This window comes from Ischnura elegans, chromosome 7, assembly GCF_921293095.1.
Source record: "Ischnura elegans chromosome 7, ioIscEleg1.1, whole genome shotgun sequence".
NCBI lineage: Eukaryota > Metazoa > Arthropoda > Insecta > Odonata > Coenagrionidae > Ischnura > Ischnura elegans.
Genome location: NC_060252.1, coordinates 23,133,963 through 23,159,665, shown reverse-complemented (window position 1 = coordinate 23,159,665; position 25,703 = coordinate 23,133,963). Strand labels below are relative to the sequence as shown.

Below are 25,703 nucleotides of genomic sequence, written 5' to 3'. Positions count from 1 at the left end.
TATCTGTGGTTTTTCTCATAATTTGTATCGAGTCTCTCTTCCCGGATTGATTCCCAGCCAGTGGCGTAGCCAGGAATTTCGTTCGGGGTCGGGGGGGTCCAAAACCAGGGGGGAAAACTTTTGAAAAACCGGGCACTAAGTAATGGGTTTAAAACTAATTTTAACACTTTTAATAAACGAAAAAACTTAATTTGTGAAAGAAAAATTTCGTAAATTCCTTATTTTTCAATATTTTGTTTTATTTTATGAATGACAATAATTGTGTTTTAATATTTCGGGGGGGGGGGGGGGAGGTCCGGACCCCCCTGGCTACGCCTCTGTTCGCAGCCCTATTAATGATAATCCTCTCCTTTTTTCCTTTCAGCCGTCCAGTCTGGAGGTCAGGAATCGACGGAGGGCACTTCCAGCAGCGGAATGTCTCCGGGAGGGAGTTCTCCCTCAGGGTTGCCCCCTGGGTCCCCCGAGATTTCTCCGCCCAATGCGGATCGCCGCAGTCGAGCGCTGAGGAGCGGGAGGCGCGGCGAAGGGGGATCCGCTTGGCCACCGCCCGCCAGATCCCCCATCATCTCCAACGAGGTGATCCCCAAAGACGGCGAGGAGGACGACGAGGACGACGAGGACGAAGACGAGGCCGGCGGGCCGCACTGCTCCTGCGGCCCCTCCCAGTTCCTCTGCCGCTCCACCTGCCAGTGCATCCCCGCCTCGTGGCGCTGTGACGACGACGTGGACTGCGTTGAGAGCGCCGAGGACGAGGCCCATTGCCCCTGGGGCAGGAGGCCTTCCATCCCGCACGGGGCCACCCCTGCGCCCGGTCGGCGGAAGGCCCTGGCGGCCAAGGCGGCCGCCCCTGGCGACGACTGCCAGCACCTGTCCCGCTGTCCCTCGGGGCAGTGCATACACCGATCGTGGATCTGCGACGGCTTCGACGACTGCGGAGATGGCTGGGATGAGCACAAGTGCGACGAGAAAGGTAAGATTAATGCGTGTGTATTACGAATGATCGTGCCACAATTAAAATTAATTATTATTCCACTCAAGACCGGCTCGTAGAAAGATTAGCAATGAATTTCAATAAAGAAGTCCACGAAAAATTAGCCTTAGCAGCTATGGGGAGTTTGTTGAAAGAATAACCACAGTCCTTTACATTTCCATATCATAACTAAAAAGTGGAGTCATCGTAGCTAATCATTGTTTAGCGCATCAGCAATTGTGGACCGCGTTGAAGAATAGAGAATGGTCTTCGGAGATCCGAGGTCGAATCCAGGCCAAGGAAAATGATTCATCCTGCGTGGTTTTTCGAACTGGAGTATACTTGACGGTTGCTCCATAAATGTCCATTGATGGATTGCCGCGGATATTCCTGGAATAATAACTTGCCCTTAGGATTCACTTAGTGTGATATTCCAGTACCAGTATGTAAATGTTGGCGTTCGTAGAGAAAGTAAGGGCTAACCTGGCTAAATTTTAAAGGGAATATTTATTTATTCTCACGGAAACTGTAAATTGCAAGAATGGTCTTTGAATCGAGGATCACAATAATTAACCGCTGCACAAACACGAGCACCCTTGCTCTAGATGAAATTACCCAGGTGGGACTCGAACCAACGGTTTCCGGGTTAACGGGCGAGGACTTAACCCTAACGCCACTTAAAATGAGTGCTGGGTCGGGTCGATTTTGATTTGGGGAAAAATTAGCGTGAAACTTTGTCACGCGCAGTGTATTTGCAATTTTTTCGTGCGCTTTTTATTCGTGTTTTGTCTACTCTAATAGTTAATTGTGGAAGAAGACATTTCGGGATGAAAAATAACTTGTGATTGAGAAGTTGAGTCCGGGAGAGACACCGAGGGGTGGGAACTCAATTTCATTACCGTATGTGCAACATTTTACCAGTAATTATTTTGATGAACGGTAGATATCGTACTTTCCATGCTAATATTTCCGTAAACGCCCGAAGTTTGTGAAGCTAATTTTTCTGAAAGTACTGAATTTAAATTTATTGCAAATTTTTCAAAAGAATCGACATTTTCTCTTTCCTAGACTAAAATTAAGACTCAGGGACCTAGAAAAGAGTAGCTGCAAAAACCGCGGCCAGAAGCTCATTAAACCACCCAACGCGCAGATTCACTCTATGGAAAAATTTTCTGCGTAGGTTTCAAGGGCTCACACAAGCACTCAGAATTAGGGTAATTACCCATTTTGACAATGACCTCATCACGCACTAACAAGATATAAAATAAACCTTTTTAATTATAGATATGCATCCTAATTGGCCCACTAAATATTACGACATTTGGAAAATTATCCATTTTGAATAGGAGAAGAGTGTTAGCATATCTGTGTGTGTAGTATAGTAGGGTGGGCCGGAAAAAAGTTTTTTTTCCTGACCAAATTTGCCCTGTGCGGGAAAGTTGCGAAATGATATAAGGATCTCACACACAATTTTTTTTTCAAATCGAATCATATTACCCACTGTCGCCCGAGCTCTAAAGTTTAAAATTTTGCGAAAAATCAGGCTGATTTCAGAATCAATCGGTTATAAAGACGGATGTTATGAAAACATGGGATAATGGATAATATTAAAGAGTGGATACATGTTTATAGCTTATAAAAATGAAATTTGAAGCTTATTTCATTTTTATAAACTATAAACTATGAATAAATAAAAATGAAATTTGAAGTTTTACGCACAACACAACTCATTTTTGACCTACGTTTCTAAAATTTCATTTTGGGGGCTGAATCGCAGATAAAGTAATATTTATTTTGATTGAATTTTATTTTTTAGCCACTAAGTCATCATATGGTAGTAAATAATTCCACAAAAAGTTATAATAAGGTAAATTATTTTAAATTAACATCAATCATAATGATGAATAACGTACCCGTGGAGCTATTTTCAGCAAGAAATTCAGCCAAGGTTGAGAAAGAGCAGAACCTGAACAGCGAGAATTTCACTAAGTAGCTCTCTCTGCTAGTTTTGTGAAGAAGCTAGCAGAGAGCTACTTAGTGAAATATCTATATACTGAAAGATCTATACTGTGTGTAAATCACAGACGGAGTGAAGTGGGTTCTCGGGGTGTCACTATGAATTTTGAATGGAATGAGTAATTTCGGCTATTTTTGTAAGGCAAAATGGAAATGGCTGTTTTGGATATTATATAAATTTGAAAGCACAAAACATTATAGTAATTTCATTTTATTATGCAACCAATGTGACATAAAAAATGTAACATTCCTTAATAGAGGCAATTATTAAGTTGAATGAAAACATCAGCTCTATCTATAATGGATTTTTAATAACACAGAATAATTAATTTATCCACCAAATTTTGTGATGAGTGATATTCAATTTAATGAGAAATGACCATTCGTTACAATCCGCATGTTTTGACAGCCACTTAAGCCGTAGATGACTTATGTAATTAAATGAACGTTCCACGGCCGTTTAAAACTGAGAGATGTCTTTCTGATGATTGCATTATTCGAAAATAATGACATCCCGAATGAACTTCATACACGATGTGTCAACTCGGGTAAAATTTGAAAAATTTATTTCGTCGAATATGCTTTAGCTTACAATTCTATTGTGTTTCGAAACAAAGTAGGTATTCGGAGCCGCGCATCACAAAGCTTAAGCTTATCGGCGACGACAGTCAGTAAAATTCTTACATTTTTCTTTCAAGAAGCAAAAAGTTAAAAATAAATACTTGCGTAAATGCCTTGCAAAATGGTGTCATAGGAATATTTTAGCATTGCATTCTGTGTGACGATGATCGTGAAGTAAATAAAATCGACTGACAGGTGACTGCAAATCCCTAAAACTACTCGCTATTATTGCACTATTTCAATTGAAGTATAAATTTTTATGTTAGAGTACATGGTGTGAGATAAAAAATATTTCGCATAAAATATTTGTCTTCGAAAATTCTCAATCTCACCAACTACGTTCAAATTTTTGTATCGCCCGTCATTTATTTTCACAGCGATGCGGAATAAATATTTTTGGGCCAGGCAGTTAAAATTTTAAAAAATCGTTGAAACGAGTTGTTGTTTAACTCGAACTCAGGTTTTCATAAAAAATATGAAAAAAAATTAATTTTCGGACGTAATTGGCACCCGGGGGTTTTTCACGTGATGCATTACATAGGGATTTATGCCGTCATTTTGATACCCGCTGCTGGTCGCTTGTTCAAAGAAAATGATGTCTCCGACTTCAATCGGATGTTAAATTCATTTGCAAGCACCCTTAATTCCTAGGTTGACATTCCTGATATTTTTTTCCTTCATCAGTATAAAGAGAACCATCCCGCCACACCCGTGCGAACTTCCTACTCCACATGCCAAAACTTAGTCTATCGGTAATTAATCGCTCTCTATTCTACCGCCTTTCATCGCTTTCATTTTCTCTCCCTGCAAAAAATAATAAATTAATCAGTTAAAAATTTTACTGCCTTGTCATCTCCTAATTTAATGAAAAATAGCAAAATTAACTTACTAAATACTTAGGATGTGGCCATGGCACCGGCTTGTTTTCTTTTTGTTTCTGTTTAATTTGTAATTTAGTTTGCTTCTTAATTTGATTTTAATTGTTTTTAGCGCACTTTAATTTGAATTCTTGCCGCCTGTGTAACATTTTCTTTAGAGCAAAGATTAGATTAATTCCATTTTCTCTAATGAAGTAGCCAATTTAATTGTTCCACCTTCTACACAAGGTTTTCAAAAGAAATATCATATTCTTATCATTTCTCATACTCTTCTAAGATCTTCCTCATTACTCGCACGATCTATCCTTGTGATCTTCGGATGAAAATGTGACGAGGTTTTTTTTCCTATAACGAGTTCTGATGTTTCGCAATATTCTCCTCCACCCTGAATGACGGTACACGAGCGCAGACACAGCAATCTAGAATGTTTGTGGAGCTGCCGCACAATACGTTACCCTTCTTGTCCGTTTTTATATCGCACCTGGCTCTTTTTCATGACGCTGTATTTTGAAGATAAAGCTGCCACTTTGTGGCAAGTGCTATACTTTGTGGCACTCCTTTCTTCTGTGCGTTGAGATCTGAGAGAAAGATATACGGGAGCCCCCTTTTAAAATATAGATTTATGATCGCTACTGGAGCCCTTACCAGGTTATGAGGCAGGGCCTTGAAATTGATCAGCTTTTCGATAAAAAGCCGAGATCAGGCTCGATAATTTTGAACAGAATTTTGCGTCGTTAAAAAAATATCCCTCTTTTTCTATTTTTAATCATATTTTATTTCACTCCTGAGAGACATACAATTGGTTGGAATTTACCCACTCCGCCTTTGAATTTTTTTGCACAAATTTTAGTTTCCCATGTGAAGCCTTCCGAAACAAAATTGATGTTAATGGCTATGTAACAGTAAGGGAGCCAAAGATATAAGAGAATATGAGGAAATAAAACAAGCGAAACAATGATGGTTTAAATAAAATAAAATCGTAAGCTTTACCTCTAAACTATTTTCATGATTTCGTCTCGAGTATTCCACCGGGTATTAAGTTTATCCATAGTCAACATATTGATGCTCGACTCGCGCCATCAGGGCAGAGCACTCATATGCCCTGATGGCTTAAGTCGACAATCGAAACGTCGGCTATGGAAAACCGAATTATGTTTTCTATTGCCGACGTTTCGATTGTCAACTTAGGCCATCAGGGCATATCTATGGAGAACTCCAGAAGAATTCTTGCAATATTCCTATGAGTGGCACTAGGAATAACAAATAACTATGATAATACTAGGGAATGACAAATTATTTTTTAGAAATAAAGAAAAGAGAGGTAATGATAAATCTGCCCTTTTTGCACTAAAAAAAGGTAAACTTGTGTTTTTCTTGGCTCCAGGCGATTCTATTACAACTGCTTAATTAAAAGCTAAAACTTAACGAAAATAATGTCTGCAGATAGTTTCACAAATACGTATTCATTTGCAAAATACTCTTTGAAAAACTCGTTCCAACGTAATATCCTGTTTTCTGTAGTTATTATTTACTAAATATGTGCCGATATGCTAATTAGTGTTTGAAAAATATTCATTTCATTCATCTAATCGCTATGAGAAGGCATTTAGCTTAAAAAAAGGATGAATTCATAGTAAAGAAATTTGCGAAGTGATATTTTAATTTTTGATCTCTTATTATAGACACCTTAATTTGCGCAATTTTGATAAAATTTGGAACGTATATCAGGAAAGGTTTTGTTTTGTTTAAAGTAAAACAAGTTTTATAATTTTGACCTACTGGCCAATGAGTGTCCAAACGCAAATTTTGATGTCGCCGCGTGGGGTTAAAGTTTTAACAATACGGAGGCAGAAAAAGTCTGAATTTCTCCGTGAAAATGTCGGTTCCTTGATACATGGGACTGAGTAAAGCAATGGAACTACCTTAATTAGGGTAAAGTCATTTATTGGCATCATTCTTGTTAGGTCACAGTGGTGGTCACTACCGTAGTCAAAGGGCTGGTAGAGTGTATCTGCAACAGTGAAGTGAAGTATCTGGGAGTTAAGATAACCTCAGACTCCTCGTGGGGAACACACATAAGGAATATTTGCGGCATAGCCCTGAAGAAATTAGGATTCGTCAAGCGTATTTAGCCACTTGAGACTCGAAGGCTGCGCGTTAGGCTTAGATTGCTTGAACAATTGCGAATGGATATCTTTAAGAGCGACATAGAGAAAATAATATTAGAGCCACACTATATTTTCAGGTCCGATAGAAGCGATAAATTAAGAGAGATGTTTTGCCGAAGGGATAGATATGGGAATTCGTTTTTTCCCCGAACCATAAAGGACTTTAATAAACGCTAGCCTCAACTTTGTTAGAGCACTTCATTTTTTATGTTTTTATGGCTGGTGTCCTAACACCTTCTGCTACACGCCTTTTAGGCGACTTACGGGGTATTATGTAGATGTAGATGAAGAGGTGGAATAGGATGAACTAAAGAAGATGCAATTCGTTGGTCGGTTAGATCGGTTGGTTTTTAGAGAACTGGTTGCCATGAACGATTTGTTTTGAGGTAGCTGTCCCTGTTGAAAGTATTTTTGCCTTCATTTTAAATTTGCAATGCTTCCTTTATTTTTTTCCATTTAAAAACTTTCACTCTGGCCACGCATTCTGCGTTAAGGAGCCCGATACGAGACAGATTGGTCCAGCGCAGCATCTCCGGCTGTCGGGGGCACGGACTTCTCCATCTTCCTCGCTTGTATGGCTCTTCAATACTCTTCCGTGAGGGTTTTTACTCCGTGAGGGTCTGCCAATTTCTCCTGTTTACTTTTTTACGCAGATTTGACACGGAATTTTGTCGTTCACTTCAAATATTAGCGTCGTTCTATATTTAAATTTAGGTTAACTCATAAAAGTAGATTGCTATGGCGAATCAGTTCTTAAATGCGTTAATTCCCTGTAGTATATTACTGCTACTCTCCGATGCGAAAGCTCTGCATTGAATGGAGAAGCTGAAGCATTGTCGCTTCTCGATTCGGCCCATCACCTTCCATAGGAAACCTTGTCACCTTGGAGATGCAATCCCTTCCCCGTTGATCGTCGCCAGGATACCGCTATTATTACTTTAAGTGGAATCGCCTGCATTCCTTCCTTCATCTTTCACACTGGAATTCACGAAATACCTTTCCCACATAATCCCTGTGACAATCAAATTTCTGTGGCGACTCAGAAATTATTCACGCGGTCAAATACCGTCGCTATGACGATGTTGCCGAATAAATCGTCCCTTTCACTTCCGAATATTTTGAAAAGTCATCTCCGCTCTCTGATTCGTCTTATTGTTAGAACTCTGGCGTAACTTACGTAGTATATCTGTTAATCTTCATCATTCTTCTATAACACCGCATTTCGATAGCTCCGAGTCTTAATTTATCAGCTGCTGCCATATTCTATGCCTCAATACCATAAAGAAGCATACTTGGCATGTAAGTACTGGTTAATCTATTTAAAGTTAACTTCTCTTCTAGAGGAATGCCCACTTTTCTTGGGCTATTCGACTGACTATCCTATTAGCTTGCAAATTCGAAAGTCTTTTTGAAGCAAAACGTCGTGAGGCCTTCCATGAATGTAGATGTGGATGTGGATGGATGTGCGAATGATACTGGGGCAATTTTGGCTAGAATATTTGGCAGTTTGGTGTGGTAACGGTCGTTCTCGTTTTTTAGTCTCGTTTTTGAACCGTCATCAGCGTCTCGAGCCATTCACGACGAAAAATCGTCAGCTTAAGCATCTTCGCAGACAAGTTGATGATATCACTGACTTATGACGTGTAGGTAATCGCTTTTATTTACTCCTCGAACTCGCGCTTCGGCCTCGCGTGGTCCTTTGTTCTTTACACTCTTGAATGCGATTCATACCTTCAATGAGTGGTTCTCCCCAAAATTTAATCGATTTTTAGATACTCAAACGACGTCACCAACTCATGGTAATTGGGGGGAAACTTCGCGTATTTTCTTTATTTAACCTACGAGAAAATGGATGAATGGAGAATATTTTTTCGTTGCCACCTATTTTCCCTTCTGTCCATCGAATTATTTTTCAAGCATATGAGAAAGTTTAAGGTTGTTTTTCACGGGGGACGGAATTGCCTGGGTTAGAACTGCATCAATTTCTAAAATGGCGTGGAATTGCGCGAATGCATGAGCGAAATTACAGCATGGGCTATTTTGCCATCTCACGTCCACGAATTCCCGCATGTGTTCTAGCAATTCACCGCTTTACTCGACGCAATTTTGTCTGCGCCTTCGTACACACGTCAGATTGCGCAAGTACGTGCCCCGTATAAAATGGCCTTAATACTACACGACGTGTTCTAAAGTTTGACGTTAATTTTCCTGTTTATTCAAAATCGAGCGAAGTCCACGCTGATTTTCGCACTAATTCCACCAAGTTTCGTGCCATTTTTTTTCGATGGACTCTGCTATATACTTAAGGGTACTGAAATCTTACACTAAGTGCTCCTTATGGATAATTTCTTTTATTATAAGGCACGGTCTCGGGCGTTACTTTGTGGAACTGCTTTATCATAAAATAAAAATAAAAATATTCTAGTCTTTCCTCTATTTATTTCTTTGTTCTATTCCACACTTTATTTTAATTAGAACGACCAAGAGATGCAGAAACCCGGGTCGTACTAATTAAAATAAAGTGTAGAATAGAACAAAGAATTTTATTCTTACGTTAATAAATTTCTTTTATGTTTACATTTCAATAATAAATCGGCCTTTATTAATTTTCCCTGTTTTTCAAAACCTTGTACAATGTCAGAAGTTCATTCGTTTATGCAACTATTATTTATTTTCCTTTCCCAGCTACGTCGACGACAATGGCGCCCGTGAAGAAGAAGAAGTCTCCGTTGCCAGCAGCGATGAGGAGACGCAAACGGGACGCGGACAGAACGACAGAGGACGGGAGGAAGGGGCGCCCGGCGGACATCGTCCGCGTGTCCTCCCCCTTCTCCGGGGACCCGGGTTCGAAGAAGAAGAAGACGAGGAGGTCCGTGATGAGCGAGGAGGCGGACTCGGACCTCCACCACATGCTCCACCCCTCTGACGAGGGCGAGGACTACGAGGAGGAGGGGGAGGAGGGCGAGAGGAGAGGGGAGGTCATGTGCTCCTGCGACCCCGGGGAGTTCCTGTGCCGCTCGTCGTGTTTCTGCGTCCCGGACGTGTGGCGCTGCGACTCGTACGTGGACTGCGAGGGCAACGCCGAGGACGAAGCGGACTGTACGACGGACACTTGGCCCGAGGAGAACAGCGGACTGTCAGCGCTGGAGGACTGCCGCAACCTCCCTCAGTGTCCGTCCGGGAAGTGCATCTACAGCTGGTGGATCTGCGACGGAGAAAACGACTGCGGCGACGGTTGGGACGAGGACAAGTGCGGAGACCCAGGTATTGAAACCACCATCCACTCCCTCGCGATGATTGTCGCTTTTACCGAACGACCTCTTCACCCGCACGTATTTATACTTATTATTAAGGCTGACATAAACCCACTTTGCTGTTTGTCATGTTGTCCGCGTCAAATCTTACTACTCAAATTTAATGCACTTTCCGATTAGATATCAAGCTGAAATTTTCGAATTAACTCAGAACCACATGGAAATGGAACATTCTGACACTTTTATCGGCATTTTAACTGTATCTCGAGTGTTATTCAGAGTTTAAAATTAAATATGGAGAGTAGTTAAAAAATTGGCCACCAAAATCCGATGGCAGCGCTACGATAATTTTAAGGAACGAGAATAATGGAGTCAAATCTTGCAACTCATTTTTAACCCACTTCCCCATTAGTTATCAAGCTGAAATTTTCGAAATAACACAGGATCACATAGCAAGGACACATTCTGACACTTTTATCGTGATTTTAACCGTATCTCGATTGTTATTCAGAATTTAAAATTAAATATGGCAGTAGTTAAAAATTGGCCACCAAAATCCGATGGCAGCGCTACGATAATTTAAAGGAACGAGAACAATGGAGTCATAGCAACAAATTTGTTTACATCGAAGTTCATTGAAAAACTGATTGAACAGATATATACTTTTATTCTTCTCAGTTCGCGATAAAAACTTTTTTTTGTCAAAAATTACTTTTTTTTCTATTGTTATTTTTTTTTATTTCACCGAGAACCTCAGAATTGCTTTTACATTGTGTACATGTTTATATATAATATTTTGACTTAAGAGAGGGAATTTTAAGTTAGAGAGCGGTGAATTGTTCAGGTGGCATTTGTAACGCCAGCGATGGCTATTAACGGATTCGGCTGATAGGAAGAAGGGAACCAAAGAATGACAGCCAAAAATGGTGAATGGCGTTAATTGTATCTACTCGATCACATCCCGTGTACGACAGAATATCGCCTCGATGTCTCGGCGTACCCCTCATGACTCCTTTTCTTCATCTTACTCTCCCTCGCGAATATTGCCGCTTCGAATACCGATGAATAAATGCATATCTTTTCAACCGACCTCTTTTTTCCCAGGCGCATTGCAAGATGTTTTTAGAAAATAACGGAAATTTCAGTTTTTTATACTAACTTAATTGTCTACATTAATGTTGTTGCCTTCATAATGATGTGGATAATCTGGATAATGTCGACCAGTCTGGAACTCGAGATATATTCCCTGCCACATGAGAAAATATTTTCTCTTGAGGGTCTCTTCGCAGGTGAAAATTGATAGATTGGTTTCATTCAACGGGACAAGTATCCCTATCCTTATGAAATTATCCCTTTTAAAAAATTATAGCAACTCACTGAAAAAATTGAGAAAATTAATAGCTAATTTGAGAAAATATCGCTTGCAAACATAAAAATACAGCCGGGAGAATGGTGATGCAAGTTTATTTTTCTCTTTTAGTGAGTTAAGTATATTATACAGGGTGTGAAAATATAACTTCTTTTTTCCATAATTGATAAAACCCATTGTATGAATTAGAAAATTTTCCCGTTTCTCATAATTTAGGCATGTATTTAAAGTTCTCTTTTACACAGTTTGGAATATTTCCCCCCATCCTTCATACACTTAGAAAACCCATTTCTGGCATTTCTCTTGACTCTTACCATCATAGCATACTCTCTGTTGCAGTGGCGCTGCGAGGGGGGTGTTTTGGGGGATAAACCCCCCCCCCCAGAGCTCACAGAAATTTTTAAGTTAAATCTATTTTACTTAATTGGATTAATATTGCTTATAGAATAGTGTGAGGATTAATAAAATATCCGTCAGAAGGCCGTAAAAATCACCATTTTGAACCATTTATCTTATTTTTTTCCGGCGGAAGGCCTCCGCAACTCCCGCTTACCCTGGCGGGTATGCAATACCCCCAAGCCCCCAGTATTAGTAGCGCCTGAAACCCCCCCTAGCCTTAATCCCTGGCTGCGCCCCTGCTCTGTTTTAGGTCTGTGCGAGACTCAACCACCTGAGAGTCTCGGCGGTCGAGACGAGAATTTCATTTCTCAGCATTGTCGGGACGAGACTCTCGGCGCGGCGATCGCCTGGATCGAGAGTCGAGAAGTCTCGCCCCATCGAGATTTCTCGTCACCCGGCGAGACTCCCGGCTCCTCGAAAAAAATAAAACTATTTCTATTTTAGACATTGAAAATAATTTAACAAAAAGATTATTTCAAGACATCTTATATATTTCCAAAACCAAAAATAGTTGTAATATAAGATCAACATTGACAACTTAAGCATATTTTATTATTTAATTAACCAAAATTGACAGGTAACCATGAACCTTGGTTACCATAAATAAACATTGCAAAAATATGTATAAAATTCTGTAGAATTAGACTCTGATCTCTTCTTTTTTGTTAATTTACAAATGAATGCTTCTTTTTTATTATATTACTATAATAAGAAACATTGATGTAACCCTATAACATGCCTATGTATCAAAATTCTATGCTCAATTCTATTTTAAGCCCTGATAATGGTTTGCAAAATAAACGGAAACGTCGGCAAAATTTAAATTTCAATTAAAAAACCTACACTCCAAGATTCAAATTTTATATTACATATTGAGGTCAGGAAAAGGAAATATTCTTTTCCAAATCCCTCGTTGGGAACTCTATTAGCATCGTGCACACTCTTTAAAAAATTGGATGCAGAGGGTAAATCATTAAATAAAATATTTATATAACGAGAATAAATCCACAAAAGTCGTAAGGGATACCTTAGTAAACTCTATCATCGACTGATTGCGGTATTCATCGGAAATTCTCGCCTTGCCCGGGAGTCTCGATGGGTGTCTTGAAATCTCGAAGGGGCGAGACTTCTCGACTCTCGTCAAGACTCTCGACCCAGGCGAGACTCTCGCCGCGCCGAGAGTCTCGTCCCGACAATGCCGAGAAATGAAATTCTCGTCTCGACCGCCGAGACGAGACTCTCGCACAGCTCTACTCTGTTGGCAATTTCTTCCTGGATGTTAGTCTTCAAAGGTTGCTGGATCTCGGAAGATTCGCATAAACAATGGACTTGAAAAAACGATGAAAAAATCTTGAGGGGGCAACCGGGAGAGCGTGTCTGCCACTACAAATCGCTCACTCGAAAAATAATCCTCAACGGCCAAACACACCGCTAAATGTTCCAACGTATGATGCTGCTGAACTTTATGGGAGCAACACTTTATAGTCACGCCTCTCGAACAAGACCATTAGCGCTCCACTACCATATCAACCGGCTGTGTGGCGCGCATTTTAGAAAAGGAAGTTCTGTTGCCGTACCCTGTATTACTTACCTGAAGGCTTGTTTACGCTGTGCGTAAACACATCCGAGTCAAAATGCGAGAATAAAGGCCTAAATTCTGCGTGTAACCACCCATATTGTGCCAATAGAGAATAGATCCTGCTGTAATTAAATGCGCTCATGTTCCGTTCCGGCCCACAACAATGGTTCACGTATTTAGATACTACTCGTAGGTACTGGTTAATATATTGATTAACCAGGCCGTACAACTCATATTCATCACCATCTGTGGCTCTAAATCCACGTGTGGACCTTGTTTTCCTCTATTACGGGGTTTACTCAGAAAATAAAGGGAATTTTTAAATTTCGTGGGCTTGTATTGCGGAGATTCCGTTTGTCAATTTTTTTATTGTGTTGGAAAAGTTTCCTCTGAGGTATGATAAAATATTGAGCTGTATTCATTGTTTACTTTGTCTGTGGCAGCCGTTAAGGTTAGACGCTTTTCTACGAGCTCGGCCATTTTTGGCTCACGTTTCCTTGATTGTTGGTGATATTTTGGTCGAAAGCATTGCTATAGCAATTCTTTAGCCTCCATATTCTCCAGACATGGCTTTGTGTGAATTTTTCCTATTACCAGAAATAAAAAGAACTTTTAAAGGGCTGTCTTTATACAAGAAATCAGTGAGAGACCTAAGGCTATCCCAAAGATCGAGTTTGAGGCGTATTTCGAGGATTGGAAGAAGTGCTGGCACATGTGGTTACATAATATCTAATTTTTTCCTTTGTAAAGGTGACAACATTATAAATATCAACGGGAAAATGAATTTTTTTCCAAAAAACTAAAATCCCGTTATTTTCTGGACACGAATGCCTCCATTAAGTTATTCTTCTTGCTTTCTCCTTCCTTCTCGTAACTCCCATTGCCTTCAAATTATCCTACACATCATGAAGCCAGGTCTTCCTCATCCTCTTGGATATTGTTGGGACAGAATTTCTAAGCATGCAATGGAAATACGATTAGAAAGCGGGCATTTCATTGAAGACACCGGGAATGCGCTGAGCATCACTTATGGGCCAGTACTGAAAACTTTGAAGTCATAGGAGGACGAAAATCGGCGTCAGCCAATGGGAAGAGACCACAACTGCGATGAATGTATAATTCCAGGGCACGGTAACGGCATCAGCATCATTACCTAATGACGAGGAAGGAGCTGCACCAGGAAACTTTGGAGAAAATGAACAGTCTCACCTAGTAGTAAAGCCGAGAAAACAACCTTATTCAATTTACTTTACAACCGATTACTCGAATACATTCTGCGTAAGTGTATTAGCTGAGGTATGATTTTCTTATGATACGGATTAGTGATAAGAAAATGTCTCTCATTTGGGCGTGTGGTGCTAGAAAAATGCTTTGTGCGTTTTCAAATATTCTCCTCGTAACTGTGATCCTTGTGTAGGCTTCCGATCAGATCGGAACAATCCAATTCCACGGACAAATAAGCTATAAGTAATTGGAGCTTTTAACCGATATTTATATTCGTGGATGTTTTTGTTTATCTAGTTCATAATTAATCAATGCTTTTTTGAAAACCGATTGAAATGGGTAGCCAAAATACAGTTTCTTAAACCAAGGGGACACCATTTAAGGAGGCCCAATAAAATGGCGGTTTAGCGTTGTATATGTTGCCGTTTCGCGCCCATTTTGTCCGGCGGCGCCACTAGTCAGCTGTATCTCTTTCAGTGTGACTGTCGCCATTAACCGTCGTGGAATTTGTCTCTTTTAGTTGATAATCATCTCGTATGCGTTAAATATTTGGTTTTTATGATTTATTGACTCAGTTACGTATAACTGCCGTGTATTTCCTCGTAAAAAGCTGTTATCATTGACTGGCAGCCCTCGCGAGTGGCGGTTTTATAATCTTATCTTAATCAATTTTTTTTTCTTCTTAGCTTGACCTTCTTTAATTAATGGTGAAATAGTTCTTGGAGTATGGGACCAATGTATATGATGCAAGAATATTACGAAGTTATTACGAAGGTATTCAATAAAATAAATTATAAAATTGCACACAAAAATCATAGCACTCTAAACAAGCTTCTATACACAAAAATAAAATCAGAAGCCCCTAAAAATCTGGAAAGTAATATAATATATAAAATTTCATGTCTCGATTGTAACACTTGCTATACAGAACAAACATCACAATATTTAAAAGATAGGATTTCACAACATACCTAAGTCATCCGTAAAAGGAGGTATATCACTGTGTGCTCTTGCAAGCCACAGCATAAGTTATGGCCATGTTTTTGATTTTGGCAACGCCGTAATTTTAGATCTTGAGGTTAATTTGAGAATAAGACTTTTCAAAGAAATGGTTCACGTATCTAAATCAATAAACAATTGTAATAAAAAAACAGACATTGAAAACCTTAGCAGAATTTATTTTTACTTAATTAATCAAAATTAATGGAAACTAGGTTTGGTAATAGCTTAGTAACGTAATATCAATAAATATGTGCAAAGCTAAGGTACCTAGGTATGTCAAAATTTTTTGTCTATTCTCTTCTTATTTATATGTTTAAAAAATTATATTATTGTAAAAAACTATTGTAACATTTATTTATGTAAAAAATTGTATATCATTGTATTTTATATTGTTCTCATGTTTTCATTAATAGCCCTGATGATAGTTTAAAACAAACTGAAACGTTGGATACAACTTTTTTTCATCATATACATTGGACCTATACTCCAACAACTACTTAACCACCATCTTATCTTAATGTGCGCTGAGCGGCAGCAATAGGGTAGTTTCCTTCATCAAAGAAAACGAAAGGCATTGATTGCGATTCCTTACCCACTATTAGTGTATTCATAATATACAAATTATTTGGTTTTACAAATCCCGGTTTTGACGAAAGGCAATGGTCACTTTTAACCGCGTTTGAAAAAGGCCAGATTGGCGCCCATGCGATTCCACTCCACGTGACGTCACAGGGACCTAGTTTCTATACGAGTAGATAGGAGTTTTACATTGTCTGAGATTACCAATGCATGCATGAGGCACAGAGCTCAGGTATGCATCTCTTAATAATCACCTATTAAAATTGCCTATGGTCGGAAAGTTTCCTTCGCTTGATAGGATAATAACAATCTTTATTTAAGCCAAGCGCTACCTGCGAACAGGTTACCCTGCTCCCTGGTAGAAGCCTGCATCACAGCGGCGCTCATAGCCTCGCACCAAGGTGGCCTCACACAGCGGCAGCTAGAGCCAGAATGACGTCACATGGGCTTTTCCCAGCATTCATACTTAGCGGTCGCGTTTTCGCGCGATTGAAAATGTTCACTTTTCAATTAATCGCGAAAAATAGATATCGTCATTTAATAATCTAAAAGCGTGAAATACGTACTCCAGGAGTAGTAATCTTTCGATTTAGGGAATAAAAAAATCATAGGAAACCACCCTATTCTAGCGGCGAATTTGAGAATCCTCTAATGTAATATTAGTTCGCACGGAGCAGTACCCCCTTACAATATCTGTTAATTAGCCCCGCCAACTTCTCGCTGCGGGTTTCCATCGATCATCCAGTCTGAAATGTTCCCGGTTATCGATACACGTAGGTCAGACGGCGAACCCGAAGCGAGAATTCGGTGAGCATTCGACAGATAGTGGAAGGGGGTACCGCACAGAACAAGTTGCTTTGTTTGCCATTGGCAATCCATCTAGAGTGCAGGGGAGAAACCAATAGACGCGTTACTATTTTTCCATGCCAGTGAGAATTCTGGTTATTCCTCTGATGTAATATTCGTGGCTTCAGCGGGACGGACCGGGACTCCTTTGCTCGTACCGATTTCGTTCGTTCGTCTAGGATCCGCTCAAGAGTCGCGGCGCTTCAGCCTCTGTGTTCTCTAGACTTGTATGTTCTCCATCCGTTTATCGAACTGGTTTTTTACATTTTCTCCCGCTGTCGAGAACAATAAATCGAAATCTGATATCCGAAACGGATAATCAGCGATGAAGCGATCACACGCAAGCCGATAAATAGAACTGATTGCTACGCCAGATGCAGGCACACTTTGCGGGGATGAATATTTCAGTTCGTCGGGGTTAACCTCTAGAATAATTCTCTGACTTCTTCACTCCCAAGTCGTTGGGAAGTTAGAACAAGACTTTTGTGGGAATGAAGCATGAATAAGTGGGTCAAAATATACAGGATGGCGAAAAACTGTCTCGAACTTTTAACCCTGCGTAGCTAATCCCTGTAGGAAACAAAATTACTCAGGATGTTTTGGTCATTAATGTCCCATTTTTCTGCTACAGCTACTTTGAGCCAAGCGCTCCGATTGGACACGAGTTTTCCTTGTTGCCTCAAGAACTCTTCGCGTGAATATTTACACTTGCAAAAATTAGGGAAGGCATTAGTTGATGAACTTTAACTTATGTCAAGCAAAGTGAGATTTGTACATTTTCTTTCACTGTTAATGCCTCCTTTGGAACGAAATTTTCGGGAGCAATAACTTAAGAAGTCAAGCAAGAATTGTATCCATTAACATCAGCATTTGAGAATGAATTTGAAGTACTCGCGAAATTTGTCCGTTTCGAAAACATTCTGTAGTTTTCTACGTTTTTATTTGCTTTGAAACGCCCGACGCGTTTAAAAAGGTACCTCCGCATTATTTTCTGAAAAATTATAATATCCAGAAAAATTATTTCAAACCACCACTCCCTGACGTCATTATGCATATACTTTTCTTTTTGCTGAATCGATTTCACTATAGTCATGTTAATATTTTTACCCATCCATTTACATTGAGCGCTATTCCTCCGACACTAAAAACATATGTTATTATTTAAGTAAATTAAAGATATATTTAAATTTTTATGTATTTCAAAGCACGTAAACAGAGTTATTTGTTACGTAATTGCTCAAAAGATAAACTTTTTAAATGAAATACGTATATTAAAATGCACAAAAACGTGAAAATATATGTACGAATTCCACGTCCGACACCATGGAATTACCCAATCATAAAAAATGTTTGCACAAGAATTTTAAAATATTCCACAAAATAGATCCAACAACTCTGGATTTTATTCACTAACGAGCTAATTTTAATCAAATAATGTGAAGGACAATGGCATTGTTAGTTGGAATGGCAATGGATTTCACCGAAAGTGGAATGAGTGAGTGAGCAATTAATACTTTGTCCTGTGCAACAGGAAGGGAGGCTGTCTTCATTCACGTATTGTTCAGTCGTGAATTCTCTCCCGTCTCCTCAGCCGAAGAATCACTCCTCTGCTCACGAAATCTCATTAAGATCCGAATTTGGACGACTGACTCCACGGAGTCCTTGGACCTCACTCCACTGCTGCCACCTGGCGGACCGGATTTAATTCACTCCAAAGGAATTCATTAAGAAGAGGTTGGAGTCCTGAATTTCAATCTGTTCATCAACTCTGCTTCGACGGTGAGAGAATAGCCAGATTCCGTTTTCCCCTTGCGCCGACCATCTCTTTGACATTCTGCTCTAAATGAACCTGATCGCCGTGAAATTGCTGGAAACGATTGGCATTAAGGATTCTCAAGTGAGGCGTACCACAGACACAGTTGCTGTCTCAGATTGAGGTTATTTCTCATGCAGTATTTTTGTATCCGTAAAAAAAGGACGTGGGCATGAACGCGTTGTTTAATTTTTTTTAGTTTGTTTGGTCGGGGAAGTATAACGTTCATTCGGGTTTCCAACTGGATGAGACATTAAATCCAACGCTCCAAAGTACCCTGAAATATAAAATAGGAGAAACTGAAGGGTAGGAAACGTCGTACACAATGGGATCTCTAACCCGGTTGGATTAAACGATATAACTTTACGTAGTTGATTCGCCGGTGAAGCACCAAAGCATTCTTATTGATAGTGAATGTTATGCATTGCCAAAATAGGGAATAATAGAGACACAATTTTGGCGTGAGAAAAATATATTTAATTCGAAACGACATAACATTTTTAGAAAAACAAGAGAAACGAACGAAAAAACGTCGAAATCAGGAAAGAACTACGTGAGTAAACGAGATGGGTGGCATACGAGGAGTGTCAAAAAAATTAGGGGAATATTTAAATTTTGCTCTTTAAGAGAGTCTGACTGCCAAAAGTTTTTTTTTTGACGTTGGTATCCCTGAAGTGAGATAAAATTTTCAGCTGTATTCATTTTTTAGTTTGTCTGTGGCAGCGGCTAAGGTTAGACGTGTTTTTATGACCTCAAAGATTTTCGTTAGCTAAAAGAAATGGATAAAAGAGTGATCGCAAAGCAAAGACTAATGACGAGGTTTAACTCGACTTTGACGAGTCTGCTGTGAATAAAACAAGATTTCACGAATGATGTAAGCGTTTCCAAGGTGGCCGTGAAGACGTTGAAGGTGACGAACGCCCCAGCACATCAAAATCCCAAGAAAATGTAGAAAAAGTGTAAGAAATTGCAATTAATAGCTAATCTAATATGAGACTAATATCTAGTGGGGACTATTAGGATGGTGACAATAGTAATTAAGATGTAATTATGAATACATTTTTGAAAGAACTAAAATTCCCGTTTTTTTTATGAACACACCTCGTATTCTAGCTCGCCCTTTGATTTTGAAGAGACACTTTTGATTTGATCCTCGCCGAACTCAAACTCTCTTCTCCGTCGAATCAGAAATAAGCGGGAGGCATGATGGGAGACACGAAGGAAAGAAGCGAACGATCCCTATTTCCTCAACGACCTGACCGCACGAACACTCAAAATGGCCTCCCTTTTTACCCCAGACTATCTCTCTCTCTCTCTTCTTTCCTACTAGAGAGATAACTTCACGGCGGCGCACTCGGTAACCTCAAGCGAGCGAACGGGAATCGTAACGAGAAGCGATCTTCTTTTATTTGATCGAACCTCTCTCCACGCTCGGAGATGTCGTCGCGGTGAACTGAAAACGCAGGATTCTCTCCGCTCCGATTCGTCGCATGGCGCACATCACGTGACTGGTGCCCTCTCTCGACCTGCCTCCCTCGCCACCGAGTCTGTCCGTGTTGTGCACGAGACAGAAAGTAACACCAAAGGTGAAGTTTCGATAGAAATGAGAAATAAGTAGAGATGCAAATGAAAATCGCAAATTCGATATAGATGCGATGTGCGCAAATAAATGCGATATAGATGCAATGACTGGACTTTCATGATATTTTTACGCAAATTTGCCTTTTCGACGCCAAAATTCGTACATTTTGTGCCGAGCGCAGTTTAAATGCTCCGCCGACACTCACCGCTTAAAGCATGCAAGCGACTGGCCAGCTGCTAATTGGCTGGGACTTTACGTGGCCGCGAACTACAAGTGGGCGCGGGCAAGCTACACCTCCGCAACTACATGTCTTATTCCTTAATTAATTATTGTTCTACAAAATAATTATTTATAATATTCTGTCTTTTGTCATACAACTGTTTCACTACATTTGATCGTCATCTACCTCATTATGAAAATAAAAAATAGACGCTACAAAATGCGATAAACAGTTATTGAAAATGCGATAAATAAAAAATGAGAGTGAGATTTTCACGTATCTCTAGAAATAAGTAATGTTTCTCGCACACAGAGTGTAGAAAGTAAGTTTTCAACAATGTCTACTGAGCTTATTCAAAACTTATAGTTGAAACTAACAAATATTCTGGTGAAGGCGAGTTTCTACAGATTTGTTTGTAAGCGTAAATGATATCCGAAAAAATAACACTGTTCACCAAAATTTATCATAAATTTAAATGGGACGAAATTAGAATGCAAAAAAATGATTATATAAAATGAGTTTTTATTTCTTCCTTTCTTGAAATCTCACCTAATCGTAAATGTGTTTCTTGGAGGAAGGTCATGTGTTGAAAAAAGTAAAATGTAATTTTTGCCAACGCTTCGGTAAATTTATTTTTCTTCGTCAACCCTTGAAATGAGAATGGATGTAATTCTGATGAATAAACAAAATATAATATTATTAGAGTGTTTTGCAATAATTCAGAGTAAAATAAAAATCAAATTCAGTAGTAAATTAGCAAAAATAAATAGAATTTTGACACATACCATTTCTGCAATGTTTGTATATGGTTACTCATGTAACACAATCTTTGGTTACCGATCGATTTTGATCTATGCAACCTTTTTTCTCAAGAATTCTTTTATTGGTTTGGAAAAATTAATTATCATTGTATTTATTTCTATAAAGCAAGTTCTGAATATTAAAAACTTGAAGATTGAACGCAGTAACCAGATAAGCACCAATTTTTGAAAAAAATGAGATGTCCACAAACTCATGGAGTCCCTTCTCCCCTTTACCAGCAGACATTGTTATTTTCAGCCTTAAGTTTTAAATGAGTTCAGAAGAAATTTTGGAAAAATTACTTTCTACTCTCTGTGTGCAAGAAACGTCACTTTTTTAACCATGAATTCACCTCTGGTGATTATCTGTTGCTTACACTCATGTCTTCAATTGGCTCGATTTTTTAGCGTATCGATTTAATACTCCATACCATATTACAAGTAGTTGAAATCTAAAATCTCACGAAAGCCAAAAAAAATAGCCCTACCCTAACGTACTGGTGTACCTCAGCACTTTCGCGTAGAGATGCTCATGTAGTTTGCGTGACGAGCCGCTTGGTGGCACCACTCTTGTGCCTGTTCTACACGCTCGGATCAGCGCCTAGGATCAGCCGTCCTGGCGGCTGATCTTGCCGCGTAGAAACGTACCCACGGCTCAGCCGAGGGGGTCGGATCATCTCGCCCGGGACCCCCAGCTTAAGTTAAACGCTGTGCTATTGTCGTCAACTCTCTCTCACATGGCACGTGCATTTGGATGCGTTTGGTATTCTTCTGAGTGTGGTTCTTCTCACTGAGCTCATAAAAGACAAAGGTAGCGGAGCGTGCTCGAAATGGGATTGTGGATGAGACCAACGTCCTTACTGGAATATTATAATATGTTCCCAGTGAACAAGAAATTTGAAAGCCTTTACCGTCGTCGCCTTCTCATCAGCGTTCTTGCCATCTTCTCGCGGTCACATTCATAACCATTCCATTGATTACCCAAAACAGTCGTAATATTTAATTAACGGAGTCATAATGTAACAAATATATATTTTGGATTTTTTTCGATATAAAAACTTCAAAATTCTCTACTTAACCTACAACAAAACCTGAGGAAGCAATGTATTATCGTCCTAGCCGACGAAAAATCATCTTAATTACTGTAAATTCATCTCCTTCCGTATAAGTAACTCAGATATCAACTCGGGAATTCACTGATCCGCCAAAATAAATCCGGTAATTATCTGCTTTGCTAGAACTTTTCCCGACATTTCCCATAAAATGCTTCAGTGCTCACCGATTCCCAAGTGTTCTAAGGCTTTCAGTTATTGTCATCAGATGGCGAGGGGTCAACTTAAGCCTCTCGTTAAGAATGGGTTCGCGCTGAGCGATTGGCTGAGCTAAGCAGGATGAGGTGATCCGAGGGTGTAGAACAGGCATTGGTGGTATCTATGTACTTATGTATATCTGTGAAGGGAGATAGACACACGCACATCGTAGAAGGGAAAGGAACATAGCCCGTTTTAGAGACGAGAATCGCAAGGCAGGCACTGTTTTCTTTTTTTTTACTCCTCGTGCGACGGGTTTGCATTTCCGTCGGAATAAAAGTCGGCCGCATTCCACCCTGTGAACGAGAAAAAGATACTACATCCCTCCGTGCATTTATTTCCACGTTCGTGCGGGAAAAGAATTTTCCGTCAAAATTTCCTTAGGACTATAGAGTCCATGGCCTAAATGTCGGTTTATAGAAAAACTAGTAATTACTTAACCAAAAAACCACCCTAATTTTTACCTAAACACCATTTAAATTTGAGCACGAATTTTTCACATTTTATGCATTAAAATAATTATAATAAATGAATGAGCTCTGTAGACTCTCCCGACGGTATTTCTCAATTTTTTTGTTATCTCTTGCTGAAAATAAATAGACGAAAAAATACTAATTTTAATAATAAGGTCTCGCATTCCTGTTCGGGGTGATACTACTAGAAATTAATGGACTATAAGTACCACGGATTGCGTGTAGCAGTTTTACGACGGTGACGGTGTGTAGAAGGATATGAAGAAGTTATTATGGTTTTAAGTTGCCCAAATAATGTTGGAGAAAATCCCTATTTAATATCCCTAAAGATTGCATAGCGTTTGAAAATCTCTAAAGAGTAACATCTGGAAATTAAAGAATTTAAAAAAAGTATTAGAAGTAAATTTGAACTAGGCAGTGTAAGAAAAATTAGCTTCGCAGATTTGGTGCATTAATTATCACTAGGGACTTTGCGTGAGATTCCAACACCAACAAATTAATAGCGGCGTCCATAGAAAAAATTAGCGCAGATCATAGTGGTATTGGCGTGGCGTTTGGTCGATTTTGAATTAGCGGGATAATTAATGTTAAACTCTGGAACGCGCAGTGTTATAATCATTTGTTTGAGCGTTTTGTGCGCTTTTCATCCGCGTTTTGTTTTATCAAATCGTGAATCACGGGAGAAGTCATCTCAGAATTAATATAAACAAAGATATAACATGTAATTGAGTATTAAACTCCCAAAACAGCTAATAAACCAATTAAGGCAATGTTTTAATACCCTTTGTGGGTCAGTTTGCAGTTTGTTGAAGGGAATGAATTGAGGAGAATGAAAGAAAGTTTCCAGTCAGCGCTAAGTTTTCCGTTACTGTCTATAAAGTTGATTTTTGTACACTGCTGAGTTTAAATATGTTTTTAATATTCTCTTTAAACCGGCTTTAATTTCCAGATGTTCCTATGTAGAAATTTTAAAGTAAGTACTGTAAAATTTTAGGAATATTAAATAGGAACCTTCTCCAATATTATTTGGGCTACATAAATCATAATGACTCCTTATGTCCATCTTCCCACCGTCAAATAACTCTTTCACACAACCTGTAGAACCTGTGGTACAATGAGTTCAAGTAGTTTCATCGCGAATAAAGAACAGGGGATCTTATTATTGAAATTAACAATGATGTGTTATTTTCATCAAGAGTTAACCAAAAAATGAGATATACTGTCTGCAGAGTCCAAATTAATCATTAAAATATTGCAATTGCAAAACTTGGCGATGCATTAAAACGTGTAAAGTTAGATTGACTGTTAGGTAAAAAATAGGGCGATGTTGTGGTTATCTTTGTCGCATTTAGGTTAAAATAGATTAATGAACACTTGCATTTTCGAAACAAATGCCTGTGGCCTTGCAACTTGTTTCATAGCGTTATTTCAAACCTACCGCTCGACCAGATGACCTCAGCGGGAGAGTTGCGAAAATAGTTCCTTTTTTCAACTTTCATTCCATTTTGCTTGTCGTCACTTTATTCGCATACGTCATGTCGCGTGTTTGAACGGCCGCGAATGCTATTCGTCCTTTCCTGTCTCTATGTAAATGAATGAACAAATGCACAATAAGCACCACCATGGCGTGGTGTTCCTTCCCGTTGCTAGCATAGGACCACAATCACCGCGAACGCGTAAATATTCTGGTCACGACACGCCCCTTGGAAGCGGAGATAAAAATAGTTCGCGTGATCTGGCGGCGGAGGGAGCATAGAAATAAACAGGTCTGCGATCGACCTTTCCACTCCGACTCTTACACTGTCCCTCTCCCCGACTCCACGACGTAAAACTACCACCCTTCCACACACAGTGGCGTAACTAGAGGAGGGATGAGGAATGAAACCCCTAAAAATAACAAAAAATACCTATTCTCATTACAGAAATTCTATTTGTTTGAAATATAGTATGATCAAATATTTAGTTTATAATTTTGCTTCTTATAAATAAAATTTAAAATCCCTGTTCTTCAATTATTTTTAAAATTGCAATTACATTTTATTTGAGAATATCGAACTTCCACTGAAGAAAGCCTGAATCGGTGGAATTTATTATAATGAGACTTCCGTAAATTATTCAATTAAGTAAATAGTTCAGTTTCATTGATAGTGAATTATAACAGCTTTATTTTAATAGTACACCCAGGCCTAACTTTGCGTCGTTCAATTTTTTTGTGTTTACAATGCTTATCTTGTCAGTCTAGGGCGGATCGGAAAAATCGATTTTTTTTTAAATCCAACTGGCCCGATGAAAAAAAGGTGTGGACCGATAAAAAATAAGGCCTGAAAATTTTGAGACCTCTAGAAGAACCCATGACCCTCGCTCAAATGCAATTTAGAGGGGGAGGGTCAAAATTCGAAAATTATAATATTTAATGGTCATGCCCTATAGATTTTGCCGAGTTCCTGCTCTTCTAGGGCAACAATTTCGTGCATTTTAACGTATCTACCACCATTTAGCCACAAAATGCCTAATTTTATTCGATTTTCGCCAATCAGTGCCAATCAATTTGTGGAGGGGACGGAATCGGCCTGCCACTCTTTTATCCGCGACGCTGCGTG

At 39.3% G+C, this 25,703-nt stretch overlaps 1 protein-coding gene across 1 annotated transcript in view; it reads left to right on the top strand.

Moving 5' to 3' along the window:
- Positions 1-25,703, top strand: part of LOC124162566 (low-density lipoprotein receptor-related protein 4-like) — a 737,794-nt gene that overhangs the window by 306,455 nt on the left and 405,636 nt on the right. The window contains exons 2-3 of the mRNA XM_046539142.1: positions 365-970; positions 9,339-9,917. Of these exons, the coding sequence (XP_046395098.1) occupies positions 365-970; positions 9,339-9,917 (1,185 nt within the window). The remainder of the gene's footprint in view (positions 1-364; positions 971-9,338; positions 9,918-25,703) is intronic.